The sequence below is a fragment of the Ostrea edulis genome, chromosome 2 (assembly GCF_947568905.1).
Source record: "Ostrea edulis chromosome 2, xbOstEdul1.1, whole genome shotgun sequence".
Taxonomy (NCBI): Eukaryota; Metazoa; Mollusca; class Bivalvia; order Ostreida; family Ostreidae; genus Ostrea; species Ostrea edulis.
Genome location: NC_079165.1, coordinates 88,331,517 through 88,351,452, shown reverse-complemented (window position 1 = coordinate 88,351,452; position 19,936 = coordinate 88,331,517). Strand labels below are relative to the sequence as shown.

At 34.4% G+C, this 19,936-nt stretch overlaps 5 protein-coding genes and 1 pseudogene across 6 annotated transcripts in view; 2 read left to right on the top strand and 4 right to left on the bottom strand.

Moving 5' to 3' along the window:
• The window catches only part of LOC125678264 (uncharacterized), a 61,361-nt gene that overhangs the window by 37,595 nt on the left and 3,830 nt on the right, over positions 1-19,936 (bottom strand). The gene's annotated exons all lie outside the window — the stretch shown is intronic.
• LOC130051952 (ATP-dependent DNA helicase RecQ-like) lies at positions 187-3,299 on the top strand. Its single transcript, XM_056155346.1, has 3 exons — positions 187-716; positions 1,046-1,205; positions 1,720-3,299. Exons 1-3 carry the CDS (start codon positions 422-424, stop codon positions 2,669-2,671), a joined length of 1,407 nt encoding a protein of 468 aa, XP_056011321.1. The 5' UTR covers positions 187-421; the 3' UTR covers positions 2,672-3,299.
• LOC130051954 (uncharacterized) lies at positions 3,147-7,555 on the bottom strand. The gene is made up of 6 exons (XM_056155351.1): positions 7,388-7,555; positions 6,900-7,198; positions 6,045-6,527; positions 5,700-5,946; positions 5,175-5,305; positions 3,147-4,467 (listed from the first exon to the last, which is right to left on the bottom strand). Exons 2-4 carry the CDS (start codon positions 7,125-7,127, stop codon positions 5,803-5,805), a joined length of 855 nt encoding a protein of 284 aa, XP_056011326.1. The 5' UTR covers positions 7,128-7,198; positions 7,388-7,555; the 3' UTR covers positions 3,147-4,467; positions 5,175-5,305; positions 5,700-5,802.
• Positions 7,510-11,867, bottom strand: LOC130051953 (uncharacterized; annotated as a pseudogene).
• Positions 11,867-15,711, top strand: LOC125680116 (uncharacterized). 2 transcript variants are annotated; one of them, XM_056155348.1, is made up of 5 exons: positions 11,867-11,957; positions 12,330-12,812; positions 12,911-13,157; positions 13,552-13,682; positions 14,391-15,627. In XM_056155348.1, exons 1-3 carry the CDS (start codon positions 11,898-11,900, stop codon positions 13,052-13,054), a joined length of 687 nt encoding a protein of 228 aa, XP_056011323.1. In that variant the 5' UTR covers positions 11,867-11,897; the 3' UTR covers positions 13,055-13,157; positions 13,552-13,682; positions 14,391-15,627. The 2 variants fall into 2 exon arrangements, with proteins under 2 accessions (XP_056011323.1, XP_056011322.1); XM_056155347.1 differs by lacking the exons at positions 11,867-11,957; positions 12,330-12,812; positions 12,911-13,157 and having other exon boundaries at positions 13,558-13,682; positions 14,391-15,711.
• LOC125680963 (ATP-dependent DNA helicase RecQ-like) lies at positions 13,006-19,240 on the bottom strand. The gene is made up of 3 exons (XM_048920821.2): positions 18,160-19,240; positions 17,671-17,830; positions 13,006-17,147 (listed from the first exon to the last, which is right to left on the bottom strand). Exons 1-3 carry the CDS (start codon positions 18,452-18,454, stop codon positions 16,190-16,192), a joined length of 1,413 nt encoding a protein of 470 aa, XP_048776778.2. The 5' UTR covers positions 18,455-19,240; the 3' UTR covers positions 13,006-16,189.

Sequence of the window (19,936 nt, the reverse complement as noted above, 5' to 3'; positions counted from 1 at the left end):
TTTTCTAAAGAAGATACTACGATTTACCTTAATTTGAAAATTACCACCTTAAATCCGCCACTGGCACAACTGACGCAATTTTTTCACAGCAATTGTGTGAAGAGTACCTGACTCCAGTAATATATCTTAAATAGATATTATGCACTGATCGAATATATTAAAAATGTTTACAATTACCTATGGATCGAATTATGCGAGCGTCGAACAGCAGGGCTACCGCTATATTTAGAGCGACCCTGATCCACCAGCGACAGCGATCACCGCAATCTGACTAAAGTACAGACCTATATTATTATATATATAGGATCTGATAACTCCCCATAAGAGGTCATGTTCTGGTGAACTTTGTATTTGCATATTGCATCATAATTTGATCCAATCAGATAACGCGTTTCAAATGAAGCGCGGCGTATAAACAAAAATGGCGGATATTGAACGAGTAGTGGAAGAAGTTTTGAAAAAATTTGGCGTTAAGTGTTTAAAGGATGAACAGCGGATGGTTTTGGACTGCGTGCTTGATAAAAAAGACTGTGTCGCCGTGTTACCAACAGGTTTTGGAAAATCGCTCCCATTTCAAGCGTATTTGCCAGTGAAGAGAGCTTTACTCCGTGATGATAGCTTCGGGAAAGTAATTGTTTGCTGTCCTCTGGTGTCTCTTATGCAAGACCAAGTCAGAAAATTAACTTCCTTAGGATTAGTAACTGCTGCTTTTAAAGGTATGTATATATTTATTCGTTTATATTTATATAATTTAATTGAAATTGGGTCTCATGGCCGGTCTTAAATCGAAGTTCACTAAGGATCATCTAAATAATAATGGATAGTCATCATACTTATATATGCTTCTGACAAGCAGTAGACCGTTAACAATACATAAGAAATTCTTGCGTGAAATGTGTTATCCACTATATGTTGCACTGCACCGCCCAAATTTGATTCCAAGTTCACTGTTGAACTGGTTCATTTATAGTTATCATTTCATTCTTTAAATATTGTGTTGGAAATGTTAAGAATGTATAAACACAGTCACTCTTGAATGCTCCAGGCACAGACAAGGAGACCGATGAATTGATACAGGCAGGAAAAGTAGACATCATCTATGCATCCCCCGAGTCATTAGTTGGAGACAGCCAATGGAGATCAACAATACAAAGACTTAATGTAACTGTCATCGTAGTTGATGAATTCCACACAGTTGTCACATGGTAATGTCTTCCTATTCATGTATTTTACATTTATGAGAGTTCTTTAAAACAACCTGAGTTAATAAATCAAATGAGATATTGTATACTGTCAGTGCTATTTTTTCCATCAATATATTGATATTATTTTTTTTTTTTTTTTTTTTTTTTTTTTTTTTACATTTATTGACGAACAAATTGCTCACACGTCATTGACACAATATTTTGCTCCAAAGGTGTCTTAGGTCTTTATGCAAAATATGTAATCATATTACCCAACCAACTATCAGCATTGTAAATTCCCTAAACTATAATTATCTTAACTCTCATATTTTGTTTGATTTTTATAGACATACTTGGATGTCTTGAATTTAGAATATGTAAAAATAATTTTAAACATCATTAAAAACTGTTGCTTAGTGTACTGCAACCCATTTTTTTGAAAAAGTGGAAGGAATGTTGGTAGTTAAAATTTTTAAAACATGTTTAAATGGTTTTAATTTAGATTCTTATTCATAACCTTTATTATCAAATTTAGGGGTGGTCTAGAAGCAGATAAGGAGGATAAAGTGTTCCGAAAGTGGTTTCGGCGTGTTGGAGAGATCCGATCGTACTTTCCTGAGGCATCATTATTAGCACTAAGCGCGACTTGCACAAAGACAATTAAAAAGAGGGTGATAGAAGTTTTGGGACTGAAGGACTACACGAACATTACAGTTTCCCCAAATAAAGAAAACATCAAGTACACTGTGAAGAAAGTAGACCCTAACATTGAAAGTTCTTTGTTGTGGATTTTGGACTCATTTCGAGATTTAAAAAAGGAGTTCCCACGGACAATATTTTATTGCAACTCAATAAGAGATGTTGGGCGTGTGTACAACTTCATAGTGTCTGAACTATCAGATGTTAGTAACATTGAAAACATGGTTGAAATGTTTCATTCTGAAACAACAGAAGATAAAAAAAAGAAGAAGAAAACCCTTGAAAAATTGACTGAGGACAGTGTTTTGCGCATTATTGTTGCTACCAGTGCACTGGGAATGGGTGTAAATGTTTATGCATGTCACAATGTTATAATTTATGGACCTCCTAGGTGTTTGATAGACTTTGTCCAGGAAACAGGGCGAGTGGGAAGGGATGGGGAACAATCATGTGCCTTTTTGATGTATTATGGTCAACAACTACGGAATGTTGACCAGGACGTCAAAGACTTCCTCACTTCAACTGATTGCCGAAGATTGCAACTGCTTAAGACATTTCTTTCGGAGAGCGAGTTAAAGCTGGTACAAGGTACCAGAATACATACTTGTTGTGACATTTGTGATACACGATGTTCCTGTAATTCATGTTCTTCGACAATTTTAGAAAAATATATGACAAATCTGTCTTTAGATGATGTACATGTAATGGAAACCTCAAGCAGTGACAGTGATGCTGTATCATATGAGTATGAATCTGATGAGGATCTTGATGAGATTAAATCAACTTAAGGTTCAAATTTACACAAAACTTGTTAGTGTTTATTTTTTAGGTAAAAATTGTATTGTTTACAGTTTCATAACAATGCAACAGTTATCTAATGATCAGATACAAAACTGTTTTATCAGTCTCTAAAAGACAATGTCCTGTTTTCTTCTGCATGATACTAATTATAATTATGTGTACCAGAATGAATTGAAGCATATATAAATTACAGAGTAATGTTGGGATTTGTGAAGAAACAGTAAACAACACATTTTTTCTGGGACCCGTTTTCTTTGGGTTGATCAAGTCTGGGGCAAAAATGGTAACAATTGGCATTGTAGTTTTTAAGAAGTAGTTACAAATGTAAAATTGTTAATGGATGACGCACGACGACAAACAAAGACCAACAGCAATGAGTAATCAAAATTTGATTTTTTTTTTTTTAAAATATGGCCAACATCAAGTTGGATCTTCAAATATTGTAAGTTATCAAAGATGTTATTGATTAAATCCATGTTTATTCCATTTGAAAATTTAATTACTGTACATTGTATATGTGTGCATGTAAATAGGACAAGTCTTGGCGATAATCCTCCATAATATTTAATTTGATTTTATGTCTCATGTACCAGGTAGATAAACAATCACATCATTATAGTTGTTTATTCCTTAATCGACGGAATGGAAGTAAAGGTTTATGTCTGTATATCATGTTCACCAACTGTTTATAACTGTCTGCAAATGGATTGCTTTTCTGGACTAGTTCTCTGCACTTGAGCTTGCGTCCTTTATGTTGGGAAAAACCATCGATGTCAAAAAGGTCTTGTACAATCTTCCGAACATCAGATTTATATGAAGGTATGTTGTGGAATCCTTTTCTTCTATGTACATCATTAATCATGTCCAAATTTTTCACAGCTTTGATTAAAAGAGGAAATTGTTTCGAGTGCGCAATTATACTCTCCTTTGTTTGGAATCCAGAACAAGTGTTTTTTGTATCTCTGTTGACTAGTTCTACATACTCATCTAGTGCCATGTTCGAGTTCTTCCCACCTGACAAATTTATACAGCGATTTGCAATAAGTCTCTCTGTTTGAGGAGGCGGCAAGGTTCCTGATATGAGGCCTGTTAAATGGATGCTGCCGATAAGATATTTTGTTTTGTGGGTCTTGTTGTACAGCGGGGTCTCGTACTTAGCTGAGCGAATAGATCTATAGCCATCAGCCATATCCACTGCCGTATCAAGATTTCGATGTAATGCTGACAGACGGAAAAGGGCTATCAAATAATCAAAAAGTTCATCTTGCAATAGGTTTGCTTGTTTACTTTTTCGTAATGCTGGTTTGGAATGGCCATGGACTTCTTTTTCATGAAATTCTGCACTTTTGATATGACAGTAAGTTTTTTCACAGTAGTGGCAGGAAAAGCGACCATCTTTAAAGTTCCCGAACCAATAATTTTCTTCATGATCTGGATCAGACAATACTTGTCGCAACTCTTCAAACAAGTCACTGTCTCCAAAAAACCACTTGTTCACAATTCGTTCACATATGTTATTCATCCACTGTATTTTTTCCTCTCCTGTCCATTTGGAGAATTCATCAGGCAGTGGTATGCTCTCTGTTAAGTTAAGAAGTCCAAACTCTTTCAAGAAAAATGCACAACACATAGCATCAAATATAGTACGGTATAGCATTTTATATCCTCTGTAAGAGTTCTTTACTTTCCCCTTCACATTGCGTGCATTTAATATGTTCTTATAATAATACACTGTTCCTCTGTCATTTGCTGACTGGGTGCTGTATGTTTGCAACACAATTGCCTAAAAAAAAAAAATAATTGGTATATTTTTACCTATATTCATATCAAGTTCAACATTATTAACAAGATCATACCACATCGCTCACCTGATATCATGTGAACAAAGGAGGCCCATGGATCATATCGCTCACTTTAGTAACCTTGCATATTCGCATGTAAAATTGTGATCCCTATTGTGGTCCCATCTTACCCCTGGGGATTATGATGTTAAGAAACTCGAATCTCCATTATGTCGGGAAGCTTACATGTAATGTTAACTTTTCTGGTCCATTGGTTCTTGTGAAGAATTTTGAATGACCCCACCCTATTTTTGTGATTATCTCCCCTTTGAAGGGGGCATGACCCTTCATTTGAATGAACTTGAATTCCCTTCACCCAAGGATGTTTTGTGCCAAGTTTGGTTGAAATTGGCTCAGTGGTTCTAGAGAAGATTTTTAAAACTTGTTAATGTAATTTTGCTATTATCTCCCCTTGGACAAGGATGTTGCAACTCAGTTGAATAAATTTGATGCTTTATGCCAAGTTTTAGTTGAAATTGGCTCAGTGGTTCTGGAGAAGTCACAAATGTGAAAGTTTACAGACAGACGATGGACAGCAAGTGAGCTAAAAAGTGAACCTCACTTTATGAAAAAGGAAATCTTAGTTGATAAATATCTGTTATATCTTTTATTTTTAAGTGCACATAAGAAACTGTTTGACTTAATTTACCTCAAGGAAGTTCATGAGCCGATGAAAATCTTCAATTTTGGAAATGAATCCTTCAAACTTATCCAATGGATTTTCATTATTGGTCATAGCTTCTTGGGCACTCTGTATTCTCTCATCAGTCAATCTGTCTCCTTTAAAGTGAAAAAAAATTTACATGAGTTACTCTTCACTATCTTTTTCAATATTTCATTTCAAATAAAAATCACAATAATTCTAACAAATCTATATAACTGCAATCAGGGCTTGAAACTAACTTTTCACATCACCAGTTTAGCCAGACTGATACGATTTATTTTAAACAAGTCTGCAGAAATTTTTACCAGTCCACCAGGGTTTTCCAGATATAATTAAAGATATTTCGTTAATGTTATTCAAATAAAATAATGGGATTTAACTCTGTGCCTTGGACAATTTTGCAACACTAATCAGGTTTGTCTGATGTCTATAGAGGAATGCCAAAAGCAGAGTTTAAACAAGTTTTTCAAAATGACGTTTTAGAAAATTAACCAGTCCCATCGGACTTACTAAAACAAATGTCAATCAGTCTGCCAGACTTTTATCCAGTCAGTGATAAGCATATGTTAATTTTGAGCCCTGCTGTTGATGTTCCTCTTGAAATGTTCCCCTATTAATTTTTACTTGCCTCCAAAAACACTTCCTCAACTATTTCCCCAGCATCGTCAATGGGCACATACTTCTTTGATATGTCCTTTAGTAGCCTGATCACATCTTGGGTAACCATTTCATTACAATCAAAAAGTCCCAAAGAATACTGTAAAAACAAATGAATATGCATGTATTTGAACTGGATTTGTTGGAGATAAAAACATGCCTAGAATTGTCTAGAAATTTAGTATACATGTGTCTTACTTGTTCCGTTTTCATTCCTGAGAATTCACTATACTTGTGATTCAAGTGTTTTGGATATATATATCCAAATGCTCCGTTCAGCTGCTCAATATTTGCAATCACTGCATTGGCCACTAAAAAGGTCAACTCATGCAGAAGAATGTCCTGATCAGCTACTGAGGGAATAAAATCCACAGGAGTTAATTCTAAAATATCTAGGAGCTGTGGATCAAAAGCACAATTCAGAGAATCCACCCTATCAACGACTCCAATAACTTGAAACAGGTGCAAAGACAATGTCTTGTCTTGAGATGTACGAGAAGATGGAATAATATTTCTATCCCAATTGTCTCCAATTAGCTGATATTTCTTGTTTCCTCCTCGACTCCATTCTGTTTTGTACTTAAGTAGTTCTTCGTCCAAGTATTCGTCCCATGAATTCAGCTTTCTTCGCAATGTTTCTGGGTGAACTGAAGCACCAAATTTGGCAATCCTCTCGATATCCTAAAGAAACATGTAAAATCAATTTAATTAAAGCAAATATCACATGTCAAGTAATAGAATTTATCAATCATACTAAAAATCATACAAATGTATATATATGTAAGAATGCTGAATATAAAATTTAAAATATCCAATATGCTTTAAACCTTGACAACTGTATTAGAGTATATTGGAATATTTGTCCAATCTCAACAATGCTCAAGACTTAAAAACAATATATAATTATTAAACAGATATATTTGCAATTTAATAAATCAAGCTGTGCCTCAGATATTCAATAGCAATGTGTTAATGAATAGTTGTTTGTTTATCTGGATATCTGTCTAAATATGGTTTGTAATTATCACTTTTGAATATGGTAGACTAAAGTACCTTAAGGGTGCATCCTCCATGCATTAACACTAGTCCTGACAAGTACTGTACTAAAGACATTTCTTGAGATCTGGCATGCAGAATCTGGGACAAAGTGTACATTACAAGTTGAAATGGTTTGTTATTCACTTGGATTGGAATGTCATTAACCATTGCTGATACTATCTTCAGGATATTAGGGGCACGTATTTGTAGTTCTGTGTACAGTTTGTCCCAAGTGAATTCCATAACATTTTGAATTGATTTGTCTTGAAGCACACTTCCAGAATTTCTCTTGCACAAGGTTTTGCATTCATCACCTGCAAAACATGACAAAAATTGCAAGGCATGCTATTTGAAAAATACAAAATTTAATCAATAAAATCTACTAACATACATTTATACACAGAAGTTTACAAATCTGCTAATGACTGCTACCATATTTTTCATACATGTCTTTCTTAAATAAGATTTAAAAAGAGTTGATCACTAGACTTTCAAGTCCATACCTAAAATTGCTACAGAACCCTCAATTAGTTCTTCTGGATGACTTGTCTTTAAAAAGTCCCTCAATCCACTGCCTATGTCTTTTCCCCTAAAAACAATTTTGCAGACCTTCTTCTCCTTTTCATCGGTGATGAACCTACTTTTGCGACCACTTGGATAGTAAATACTAATCTGCAAGTAATTTAAGTACATGTACATTAAATAACACCTTTTCATTCTAAGCCTAAGACCATGACAATAATAACTAAGGTATGCAAACACACTACAGAGAATCTGTTCGTTGGATATAATTTTCATCAAACCTTTGTTTTTCATCTCAGAACATTGGATAGGAGATAAAAACTTCTATATCTTTATTTTGATATAAATTTTGTTAAATATAATGATTTTCTAATTTGTGTACCTTTTATCATAGTTGAGATTTATAGAAAATCCAAAATCTGAATTGAAGCATAATCTGAAAGAACAACATGCACATGCATAATTAGCAAATACAAAAGGTCAACTTATTTTCAAATTCATTCACAGCTACATCAACTACAAACAAGAGGCCCACAGGCCTTATAGGTCATGTGAGTACTAGTAAAAAAGTATCACTACTCCCAAGGGCCATGAAATCTAGAGAAAACAAATTCCTGTTTTGACTAAATTCTAATGTTCAGCAACAGTATAAAACAAGATGTGAAATTCACCGTACATCCTTTTCTGCTATTCCTAAGTATGCATTTAGATTTTATACAGTACCAGCAAAATTACACATAAACAATATATACAAAGTTTAGTCCCACCCTAGAGTCAGAACCCCTACCCTGGGTATCATGAAATTTACAATTTTGGTAAAGGCCTTCTCGCTCTACATAATTATGCATTTAGTTTTTCTTAAACATTTGCGGATCTAAAGAAGAATTTTGAAAATTAGTCAATTTTGGGCAGTTTTTGCCCCACCCCTAAGGCCCCAGGGGTGCAGGAATCCTGAAATTTACAATTTATGTCCCCTTTGTTCCAAAGATGCTTCACACCAAATTTGAAAAGAATTAGTATAGTAGTTATCAAGAAGTTAAATATGTTCAATTGTTATCAAACAACAATGGACAACAACCAATTGCAATATGAGTTTACTCAGGTGTCCTAAAATATATAGATCTGTACTTTAGTCAGATTGGGTTGTTCACTACAACATGAAAAAGCTTATCAAATCGGCGCAAACTGATTTAATTATGAAAGATGTGATGATACGTAATGAGTACATATGTCAAAAAGCCAAAAATATGCAATTGGGATTTTAAAAAAACATGATTTTCAAAAATTTATATCAGTAAATATGAACTGAAGACTGGTGGATTTGAACTTGTGATCTGTGGGTCACTCACCGGTAACTTTATCCACTGAGCTACGATGATAGACAAACAAACTGATTGATACAAATAATTTTTTAAAAAACATAAATCGCCATCTTGTGATGTAGTTTCATAAAAGTATAAGTCTTGATGTAATGAGCAACCCTTACAAGAGGCCTATGGGTCTTTGATCTCCTAAAAGTCTTCTTGTAGCCCAACCCTTCTAACAAACTTGCATCTACACTATGTCAGGAAGCTTTCCTGTAAGATTCGACTTTTCTCACCCAGTGGTTCTTGAGAACATTTTTAGATCAATCCATTCTTTCTTTCTTTTTTGCATTTCCTTCATTACCTCCCCTTTGAAGAGAACATTCCTGTGAACAAACTTGAATCCCCTTTACCCAAGAATTGATTTGTGCCAATTTTGAATGAAATTGGCTTCATGGTTCTGGAGAAGAAGTCAAACATGTGAAAAGTTTTTGGACAGACAGATGTGATCAGAATAGCCCACGTAAGCTTTCAGCTAAGGTGAGCTAAACTGAATCATGATTAATGAAATACTATGTTAGTGACTAAGTATAACATGAACATCTAGTAATGAACTGATCAGTAAAAACTTTTGCTACACTTTCAATTTACAAGTTAACCTCAATCGACCCATCTAAAGGTGTGGGTTGAATGTCGCTTTGGTCTCTATTAGTCTCAAAATCTAAAGATCGCTTAGATCCTTTATTTGTTGATGCACCCTCTAGAAAGATAAAATCCAGTATTTGTATACAGGAATTTTTGCATTTTCTTTTCATTCTGATAAGGATGTTTTATTGAAATCTATATATGTTAGATTCAAATCATCCAATGAAAATAATGTGTTATTACAGGTTATGTTATAAACTACTTACAATCCACTTTCATGAAATTAATCATCTTTTGTCCATTTATTATACAACTGTTGACATTATACATCTACAGTATAGTGCTATAAATGAGTCAAGTTCTATATTTCATTGAAAACAATCACTTTTCTACATATTTCTCATAAAATCATCTAAGGTCAATTTTTACACCATTAAAAATACAAATATCTGCAGTTTCTGGTCTCAATGTCTTGATTTTGTTTTCCTGAACAGTCAAACACATTATATGACTGTAGGAACACCGCACTCAATGATTTCATTCCATTCTGACAAAGGATAATATTTAAGGAAATGGAGTGCTCTAAGCTGATATTAAAGTTTCAGTTGTCATATTTCTGCAATTGTTGGTAAAACTTTAAAAAACATGAACAGAATTTATGTCTAAATGTTATGTATTATATGCTTTAGATTTCATAATAATTAGACCAAAAATGGATTCAGAAATATTTTTCAAATGAAATAATCATTGTATGGCATTATGCTGTATTGTGACATAACCTTTTGTTTCCATAACTGTGTTTAAAATCAAGTACAATGCTGTTTAGTAGGACAACATTTCAAACTATGACTCTGTAATTCCTTTTCTGGTCACATTCTGATTGAGGTTCTCAAGATGCTTTGTAGGATAATGCAGGTGCTGTGTATAAGAATGTGCGAGTTGTTGAACTGCATTGAGATTCAGATAGCTTTCAAAGACACATGTAACACACTGCCATGTTGTCACATATTTCCTATATGTCCCATATGTTTCCTGCAATTACTTAAATTTCTTACTGGCCTAATATAGTACCTTTAAAATGCTTCGTATATAGTTAATGTTGATAAATAAGCATTGATACACAATGTGAAACAAACCCATAGGTATATCCCTAAAAAAGTCAAGTACAACAGTTAGTATATATAATGAAAGCATGCACTTTCAGTCTTGAAACTTTTCATGTCACAGAAGTTAATTGTTTTCAAACAGAACGACTGCCAGGTGGACACACTGTAAGGTTTTTTTTTTTTTTTTTTTGCATTTCATGACACACCTTGATTATTAAAAGCTCTATTTAAATCAATCATTCATTCTATCAATTATGATTCACATATTTTTATACATACCAACTTGTTTCTCCTGTGGTGCAATAGGGATACATGCAGTATGTACAGGCATAGACAGCTGTCAATTAAAAATTATTTAAGATAATTTTTGAATGTCTAATTATATATTTAATGGTATGTTGACACATACAGACATTTGACAGTCACCCTAAGACTGGGGTGTATTGAATTCCTAAATTTTCCTTTGATCCACTAATTAATACACCTGATAGTAATTAGCATATCTAAGGATTTAATTTTAATTGTAAATAGTCTTGGATTGTGCCCGAGAGTGTGATGACAGTAACACTTCTTTCAAGTGGTATCTGTGTTTAAGACCAAGCCTAGAGATTTTTGTTTTCAATTTGTAAATGTTTACCATGTTTACATATAAATGTTAATATAACACCAATATGCTTAGATAACTTACCCCTGCTTTCGATGAATCCGTTCTTGTATTCGTCAGATCTTTAAAGGGCGTCAGTTGTACAAGCTTCATAACAGATACGTCGAAAGATTTCTTCTTCGTAGAGGGCACATGTGTATCCGGGCTCCGGAGCATTCTTTTCGTTATTGATGTTCTTCGGGGAGACGGCAGTTGTAACATTTTTGTTTTCAAAGTTCGCACTGCCATTTCACGAAAACGTTCTTTAACAACTGCATTTTTGGCTTCAATTTTTAAAACAGATTCAACCTGTCGATAACATTTTTTGCAAACCCCTCCAAGGCCTTTTTCATCCAAATCTGTCAACACACCCGTCAGTTTCCTGATATTCCCCCCACCTTTCTTCATTTAAACGCAGTTTAATTTCGCTAAACTTTTGGATTTTTTCACTACCGTCACTTGCTTTCTCAATTTGTTTAAAACAAAATCCACAGAGGATACACGCATCCGACAAAAGACATGTTTTCCTCGGCGTGGCACTTATCGACGCCATTTTTAATTGTGTTATTTGCTTATCGGAACTGATCGGGTATCATCTCATACGTATGAAAATGGAATGACTTCCGAAATACCAGACAAGCAAAAGGAAGTTATGATTTCATTGGCCAATGCAAAATTCACCAGAACATGATCTCTTATGGGGAGTTATCAGATCCTATATATATAATAATATAGGTCTGTACTTTAGTCAGATTGCACTTTGTCCCAGATTCTGCATGCCAGATCTCAAGAAATGTCTTTAGTACAGTACTTGTCAGGACTAGTGTTAATGCATGGAGGATGCACCCTTAAGGTACTTTAGTCTACCATATTCAAAAGTGATAATTACAAACCATATTTAGACAGATATCCAGATAAACAAACAACTATTCATTAACACATTGCTATTGAATATCTGAGGCACAGCTTGATTTATTAAATTGCAAATATATCTGTTTAATAATTATATATTGTTTTTAAGTCTTGAGCATTGTTGAGATTGGACAAATATTCCAATATACTCTAATACAGTTGTCAAGGTTTAAAGCATATTGGATATTTTAAATTTTATATTCAGCATTCTTACATATATATACATTTGTATGATTTTTAGTATGATTGATAAATTCTATTACTTGACATGTGATATTTGCTTTAATTAAATTGATTTTACATGTTTCTTTAGGATATCGAGAGGATTGCCAAATTTGGTGCTTCAGTTCACCCAGAAACATTGCGAAGAAAGCTGAATTCATGGGACGAATACTTGGACGAAGAACTACTTAAGTACAAAACAGAATGGAGTCGAGGAGGAAACAAGAAATATCAGCTAATTGGAGACAATTGGGATAGAAATATTATTCCATCTTCTCGTACATCTCAAGACAAGACATTGTCTTTGCACCTGTTTCAAGTTATTGGAGTCGTTGATAGGGTGGGTTCTCTGAATTGTGTTTTTGATCCACAGCTCCTAGATATTTTAGAATTAACTCCTGTGGATTTTATTCCCTCAGTAGCTGATCAGGACATTCTTCTGCATGAGTTGACCTTTTTAGTGGCCAATGCAGTGATTGCAAATATTGAGCAGCTGAACGGAGCATTTGGATATATATATCCAAAACACTTGAATCACAAGTATAGTGAATTCTCAGGAATGAAAACGGAACAAGTAAGACACATGTATACTAAATTTCTAGACAATTCTAGGCATGTTTTTATCTCCAACAAATCCAGTTCAAATACATGCATATTCATTTGTTTTTACAGTATTCTTTGGGACTTTTTGATTGTAATGAAATGGTTACCCAAGATGTGATCAGGCTACTAAAGGACATATCAAAGAAGTATGTGCCCATTGACGATGCTGGGGAAATAGTTGAGGAAGTGTTTTTGGAGGCAAGTAAAAATTAATAGGGGAACATTTCAAGAGGAACATCAACAGCAGGGCTCAAAATTAACATATGCTTATCACTGACTGGATAAAAGTCTGGCAGACTGATTGACATTTGTTTTAGTAAGTCCGATGGGACTGGTTAATTTTCTAAAACGTCATTTTGAAAAACTTGTTTAAACTCTGCTTTTGGCATTCCTCTATAGACATCAGACAAACCTGATTAGTGTTGCAAAATTGTCCAAGGCACAGAGTTAAATCCCATTATTTTATTTGAATAACATTAACGAAATATCTTTAATTATATCTGGAAAACCCTGGTGGACTGGTAAAAATTTCTGCAGACTTGTTTAAAATAAATCGTATCAGTCTGGCTAAACTGGTGATGTGAAAAGTTAGTTTCAAGCCCTGATTGCAGTTATATAGATTTGTTAGAATTATTGTGATTTTTATTTGAAATGAAATATTGAAAAAGATAGTGAAGAGTAACTCATGTAAATTTTTTTTCACTTTAAAGGAGACAGATTGACTGATGAGAGAATACAGAGTGCCCAAGAAGCTATGACCAATAATGAAAATCCATTGGATAAGTTTGAAGGATTCATTTCCAAAATTGAAGATTTTCATCGGCTCATGAACTTCCTTGAGGTAAATTAAGTCAAACAGTTTCTTATGTGCACTTAAAAATAAAAGATATAACAGATATTTATCAACTAAGATTTCCTTTTTCATAAAGTGAGGTTCACTTTTTAGCTCACTTGCTGTCCATCGTCTGTCTGTAAACTTTCACATTTGTGACTTCTCCAGAACCACTGAGCCAATTTCAACTAAAACTTGGCATAAAGCATCAAATTTATTCAACTGAGTTGCAACATCCTTGTCCAAGGGGAGATAATAGCAAAATTACATTAACAAGTTTTAAAAATCTTCTCTAGAACCACTGAGCCAATTTCAACCAAACTTGGCACAAAACATCCTTGGGTGAAGGGAATTCAAGTTCATTCAAATGAAGGGTCATGCCCCCTTCAAAGGGGAGATAATCACAAAAATAGGGTGGGGTCATTCAAAATTCTTCACAAGAACCAATGGACCAGAAAAGTTAACATTACATGTAAGCTTCCCGACATAATGGAGATTCGAGTTTCTTAACATCATAATCCCCAGGGGTAAGATGGGACCACAATAGGGATCACAATTTTACATGCGAATATGCAAGGTTACTAAAGTGAGCGATATGATCCATGGGCCTCCTTTGTTCACATGATATCAGGTGAGCGATGTGGTATGATCTTGTTAATAATGTTGAACTTGATATGAATATAGGTAAAAATATACCAATTATTTTTTTTTTTTTAGGCAATTGTGTTGCAAACATACAGCACCCAGTCAGCAAATGACAGAGGAACAGTGTATTATTATAAGAACATATTAAATGCACGCAATGTGAAGGGGAAAGTAAAGAACTCTTACAGAGGATATAAAATGCTATACCGTACTATATTTGATGCTATGTGTTGTGCATTTTTCTTGAAAGAGTTTGGACTTCTGAACTTAACAGAGAGCATACCACTGCCTGATGAATTCTCCAAATGGACAGGAGAGGAAAAAATACAGTGGATGAATAACATATGTGAACGAATTGTGAACAAGTGGTTTTTTGGAGACAGTGACTTGTTTGAAGAGTTGCGACAAGTATTGTCTGATCCAGATCATGAAGAAAATTATTGGTTCGGGAACTTTAAAGATGGTCGCTTTTCCTGCCACTACTGTGAAAAAACTTACTGTCATATCAAAAGTGCAGAATTTCATGAAAAAGAAGTCCATGGCCATTCCAAACCAGCATTACGAAAAAGTAAACAAGCAAACCTATTGCAAGATGAACTTTTTGATTATTTGATAGCCCTTTTCCGTCTGTCAGCATTACATCGAAATCTTGATACGGCAGTGGATATGGCTGATGGCTATAGATCTATTCGCTCAGCTAAGTACGAGACCCCGCTGTACAACAAGACCCACAAAACAAAATATCTTATCGGCAGCATCCATTTAACAGGCCTCATATCAGGAACCTTGCCGCCTCCTCAAACAGAGAGACTTATTGCAAATCGCTGTATAAATTTGTCAGGTGGGAAGAACTCGAACATGGCACTAGATGAGTATGTAGAACTAGTCAACAGAGATACAAAAAACACTTGTTCTGGATTCCAAACAAAGGAGAGTATAATTGCGCACTCGAAACAATTTCCTCTTTTAATCAAAGCTGTGAAAAATTTGGACATGATTAATGATGTACATAGAAGAAAAGGATTCCACAACATACCTTCATATAAATCTGATGTTCGGAAGATTGTACAAGACCTTTTTGACATCGATGGTTTTCCCCAACATAAAGGACGCAAGCTCAAGTGCAGAGAACTAGTCCAGAAAAGCAATCCATTTGCAGACAGTTATAAACAGTTGGTGAACATGATATACAGACATAAACCTTTACTTCCATTCCGTCGATTAAGGAATAAACAACTATAATGATGTGATTGTTTATCTACCTGGTACATGAGACATAAAATCAAATTAAATATTATGGAGGATTATCGCCAAGACTTGTCCTATTTACATGCACACATATACAATGTACAGTAATTAAATTTTCAAATGGAATAAACATGGATTTAATCAATAACATCTTTGATAACTTACAATATTTGAAGATCCAACTTGATGTTGGCCATATTTTAAAAAAAAAAAAAAAATCAAATTTTGATTACTCATTGCTGTTGGTCTTTGTTTGTCGTCGTGCGTCATCCATTAACAATTTTACATTTGTAACTACTTCTTAAAAACTACAATGCCAATTGTTACCATTTTTGCCCCAGACTTGATCAACCCAAAGAAAACGGGTCCCAGAAAAAATGTGTTGTTTACTGTTTCTTCACAAATCCCAACATTACTCTGTAATTTATATATGCTTCAATTCATTCTGGTACACATAATTATAATTAGTATCATGCAGAAGAAAACAGGACATTGTCTTTTAGAGACTGATAAAACAGTTTTGTATCTGATCATTAGATAACTGTTGCATTGTTATGAAACTGTAAACAATACAATTTTTACCTAAAAAATAAACACTAACAAGTTTTGTGTAAATTTGAACCTTAAGTTGATTTAATCTCATCAAGATCCTCATCAGATTCATACTCATATGATACAGCATCACTGTCACTGCTTGAGGTTTCCATTACATGTACATCATCTAAAGACAGATTTGTCATATATTTTTCTAAAATTGTCGAAGAACATGAATTACAGGAACATCCTGTATCACAAATGTCACAACAAGTATGTATTCTGGTACCTTGTACCAGCTTTAACTCGCTCTCCGAAAGAAATGTCTTAAGCAGTTGCAATCTTCGGCAATCAGTTGAAGTGAGGAAGTCTTTGACGTCCTGGTCAACATTCCGTAGTTGTTGACCATAATACATCAAAAAGGCACATGATTGTTCCCCATCCCTTCCCACTCGCCCTGTTTCCTGGACAAAGTCTATCAAACACCTAGGAGGTCCATAAATTATAACATTGTGACATGCATAAACATTTACACCCATTCCCAGTGCACTAGTAGCAACAATAATGCGCAAAACACTGTCCTCAGTCAATTTTTCAAGGGGTTTTTTTTTTTTTTTTTTTTTTTTATCTTCTGTTGTTTCAGAATGAAACATTTCAACCATGTTTTCAATGTTAGTAACATCTGATAGTTCAGACACTATGAAGTTGTACACACGCCCAACATCTCTTATTGAGTTGCAATAAAATATTGTCCGTGGGAACTCCTTTTTTAAATCTCGAAATGAGTCCAAAATCCACAACAAAGAACTTTCAATGTTAGGGTATACTTTCTTCACAGTGTACTTGATGTTTTCTTTATTTGGGGAAACTGTAATGTTCGTGTAGTCCTTCAGTCCCAAAACTTCTATCACCCTCTTTTTAATTGTCTTTGTGCAAGTCGCGCTTAGTGCTAATAATGATGCCTCAGGAAAGTACGATCGGATCTCTCCAACACGCCGAAACCACTTTCGGAACACTTTATCCTCCTTATCTGCTTCTAGACCACCCCTAAATTTGATAATAAAGGTTATGAATAAGAATCTAAATTAAAACCATTTAAACATGTTTTAAAAATTTTAACTACCAACATTCCTTCCACTTTTTCAAAAAAATGGGTTGCAGTACACTAAGCAACAGTTTTTAATGATGTTTAAAATTATTTTTACATATTCTAAATTCAAGACATCCAAGTATGTCTATAAAAATCAAACAAAATATGAGAGTTAAGATAATTATAGTTTAGGGAATTTACAATGCTGATAGTTGGTTGGGTAATATGATTACATATTTTGCATAAAGACCTAAGACACCTTTGGAGCAAAATATTGTGTCAATGACGTGTGAGCAATTTGTTCGTCAATAAATGTAAAAAAAAAAAAAAAAAAAAAAAAAAAAAAAAAAAAAATAATAATATCAATATATTGATGGAAAAAAGAGCACTGACAGTATACAATATCTCATTTGATTTATTAACTCAGGTTGTTTTAAAGAACTCTCATAAATGTAAAATACATGAATAGGAAGACATTACCATGTGACAACTGTGTGGAATTCATCAACTACGATGACAGTTACATTAAGTCTTTGTATTGTTGATCTCCATTGGCTGTCTCCAACTAATGACTCGGGGGATGCATAGATGATGTCTACTTTTCCTGCCTGTATCAATTCATCGGTCTCCTTGTCTGTGCCTGGAGCATTCAAGAGTGACTGTGTTTATACATTCTTAACATTTCCAACACAATATTTAAAGAATGAAATGATAACTATAAATGAACCAGTTCAACAGTGAACTTGGAATCAAATTTGGGCGGTGCAGTGCAACATATAGTGGATAACACATTTCACGCAAGAATTTCTTATGTATTGTTAACGGTCTACTGCTTGTCAGAAGCATATATAAGTATGATGACTATCCATTATTATTTAGATGATCCTTAGTGAACTTCGATTTAAGACCGGCCATGAGACCCAATTTCAATTAAATTATATAAATATAAACGAATAAATATATACATACCTTTAAAAGCAGCAGTTACTAATCCTAAGGAAGTTAATTTTCTGACTTGGTCTTGCATAAGAGACACCAGAGGACAGCAAACAATTACTTTCCCGAAGCTATCATCACGGAGTAAAGCTCTCTTCACTGGCAAATACGCTTGAAATGGGAGCGATTTTCCAAAACCTGTTGGTAACACGGCGACACAGTCTTTTTTATCAAGCACGCAGTCCAAAATCATCCGCTGTTCATCCTTTAAACACTTAACGCCAAATTTTTTCAAAACTTCTTCCACTACTCGTTCAATATCCGCCATTTTTGTTTATACGCCGCGCTTCATTTGAAACGCGTTATCTGATTGGATCAAATTATGATGCAATATGCAAATACAAAGTTCACCAGAACATGACCTCTTATGGGGAGTTATCAGATCCTATATATATAATAATATAGGTCTGTACTTTAGTCAGATTGGCGATCACCGCTACACCGGTATACCATCAATCAAAATGATTTTATGGTAGAATGTTTTTCCAAACGCGGTTTTCAATTCCCCACATCCCTTTCTGTTGATCTTTTTACCTCTGATTAGGAAATTTATTGAAATAATTCATTGTTTTCTAAGGAACTCTCTGATACCGGTACTACTTCCTGAGGTGCAATGGGGTGGACGTTCGGGTAGCGCATAGGTACATGTAGCGCTTTGACTTCTCATCGCCCCTACCCGAGTTTGATTACCGTGATCGGCAGTGGTTGTATGTGAGATGGTATGCCGGCCGTCCGCTCGGACACGTTAGTTTCCTCTTGGTTCTCTGGTTTCCTCCCACATAAATGACGCCCTAGCGCAAACATCCGTGCATCAAAGGACCCCATTGGAAATAAGCTTTCGAGCTTTCATGGGTTATCCTTGGTATTTATGTATGTATGCTTGTATGTATGTATATACCGAATAAACATTTATTTATTTACCCATATGTGAAAAAAAATTGAATTGGGGGTACATATGTAGTCTTGCTTGCAAGTGAAATAAAAATGAAAAAATGTCGCGTAGGGTGTCGTTGAAATCCGGTGTCGGTAGACGAGACGTAACTTAGAATATTTCCGAATGAGTTATTTCGCATCATTTCTACAAACAGATAGATAATAGATAGATAGATAGAGAGAGAATAATTACCTTAATTTTGCACCTTCACTTCTGTGATTGGGAGGATGGTGGCCTAATAAAATGATAGCAGATATGGGGATAAATGAGCAATGATAGCTAAAGTTGACTTGAGACAGTAGTATGTTGTAAGGCTTCTGTCTTTTTTCTAGCTAATGGAATGTCTAGACTTAAACTTATCCCTCTCAGATACACGCCCCCCCCACCCCCCCCCCCCCCAATGTTATATAGAAATTTGTAAAACTATTTGTAAATGTTTAGATATTGCTACAATCTATATTTACCACAACATTTTCCTATGAAACCACTACCTTTATTTCTTCAAATAATTAGATATATCTTCAATTATTTGAGTTTATGATAATTTGGCGCTCCATACTGATCCTTCTCATTTATTCTGCGTCTGCTACGGACTAGAATAATCTAGTAGACATGCGCATATAAAAGGAAACAGTGGTCCGATCTAATGGTATCACATCGGTAATTGTCCAATCAAAATGATTAGTCAATAACGTAGTTCCATATAATATATATAAGAATTTTTTTCATGCCCGAGTTTTCTCATTTCCTCTTCTTCTCTTCTCTTAATTTTTGTACCCCTCATTAGGAAATTTTACGCAATTTGTAGAAATAATC

Bases quoted from the DNA above. Each gene is read 5' to 3' on its own strand.
- LOC130051952 (XM_056155346.1), top strand. From the start codon at position 422: ATGGCGGATATTGAACGAGTAGTGGAAGAAGTTTTGAAAAAATTTGGC. The intron at 717-1,045 runs GTATGTATATAT...TGAATGCTCCAG, and splicing joins AGTAACTGCTGCTTTTAAAG to GCACAGACAAGGAGACCGAT. The intron at 1,206-1,719 runs GTAATGTCTTCC...TATCAAATTTAG, and splicing joins TTCCACACAGTTGTCACATG to GGGTGGTCTAGAAGCAGATA.
- LOC130051954 (XM_056155351.1), bottom strand. From the start codon at position 7,127: ATGGAATTCACTTGGGACAAACTGTACACAGAACTACAAATACGTGCC. The intron at 6,528-6,899 runs GTACTTTAGTCT...ATGTTTCTTTAG, and splicing joins ATGGAGGATGCACCCTTAAG to GATATCGAGAGGATTGCCAA. The intron at 5,947-6,044 runs GTAAGACACATG...TTGTTTTTACAG, and splicing joins CAGGAATGAAAACGGAACAA to TATTCTTTGGGACTTTTTGA.
- LOC125680116 (XM_056155347.1), top strand. From the start codon at position 13,596: ATGACCAATAATGAAAATCCATTGGATAAGTTTGAAGGATTCATTTCC. The intron at 13,683-14,390 runs GTAAATTAAGTC...TTTTTTTTTTAG, and splicing joins GGCTCATGAACTTCCTTGAG to GCAATTGTGTTGCAAACATA.
- LOC125680963 (XM_048920821.2), bottom strand. From the start codon at position 18,454: ATGGCGGATATTGAACGAGTAGTGGAAGAAGTTTTGAAAAAATTTGGC. The intron at 17,831-18,159 runs GTATGTATATAT...TGAATGCTCCAG, and splicing joins AGTAACTGCTGCTTTTAAAG to GCACAGACAAGGAGACCGAT. The intron at 17,148-17,670 runs GTAATGTCTTCC...TATCAAATTTAG, and splicing joins TTCCACACAGTTGTCACATG to GGGTGGTCTAGAAGCAGATA.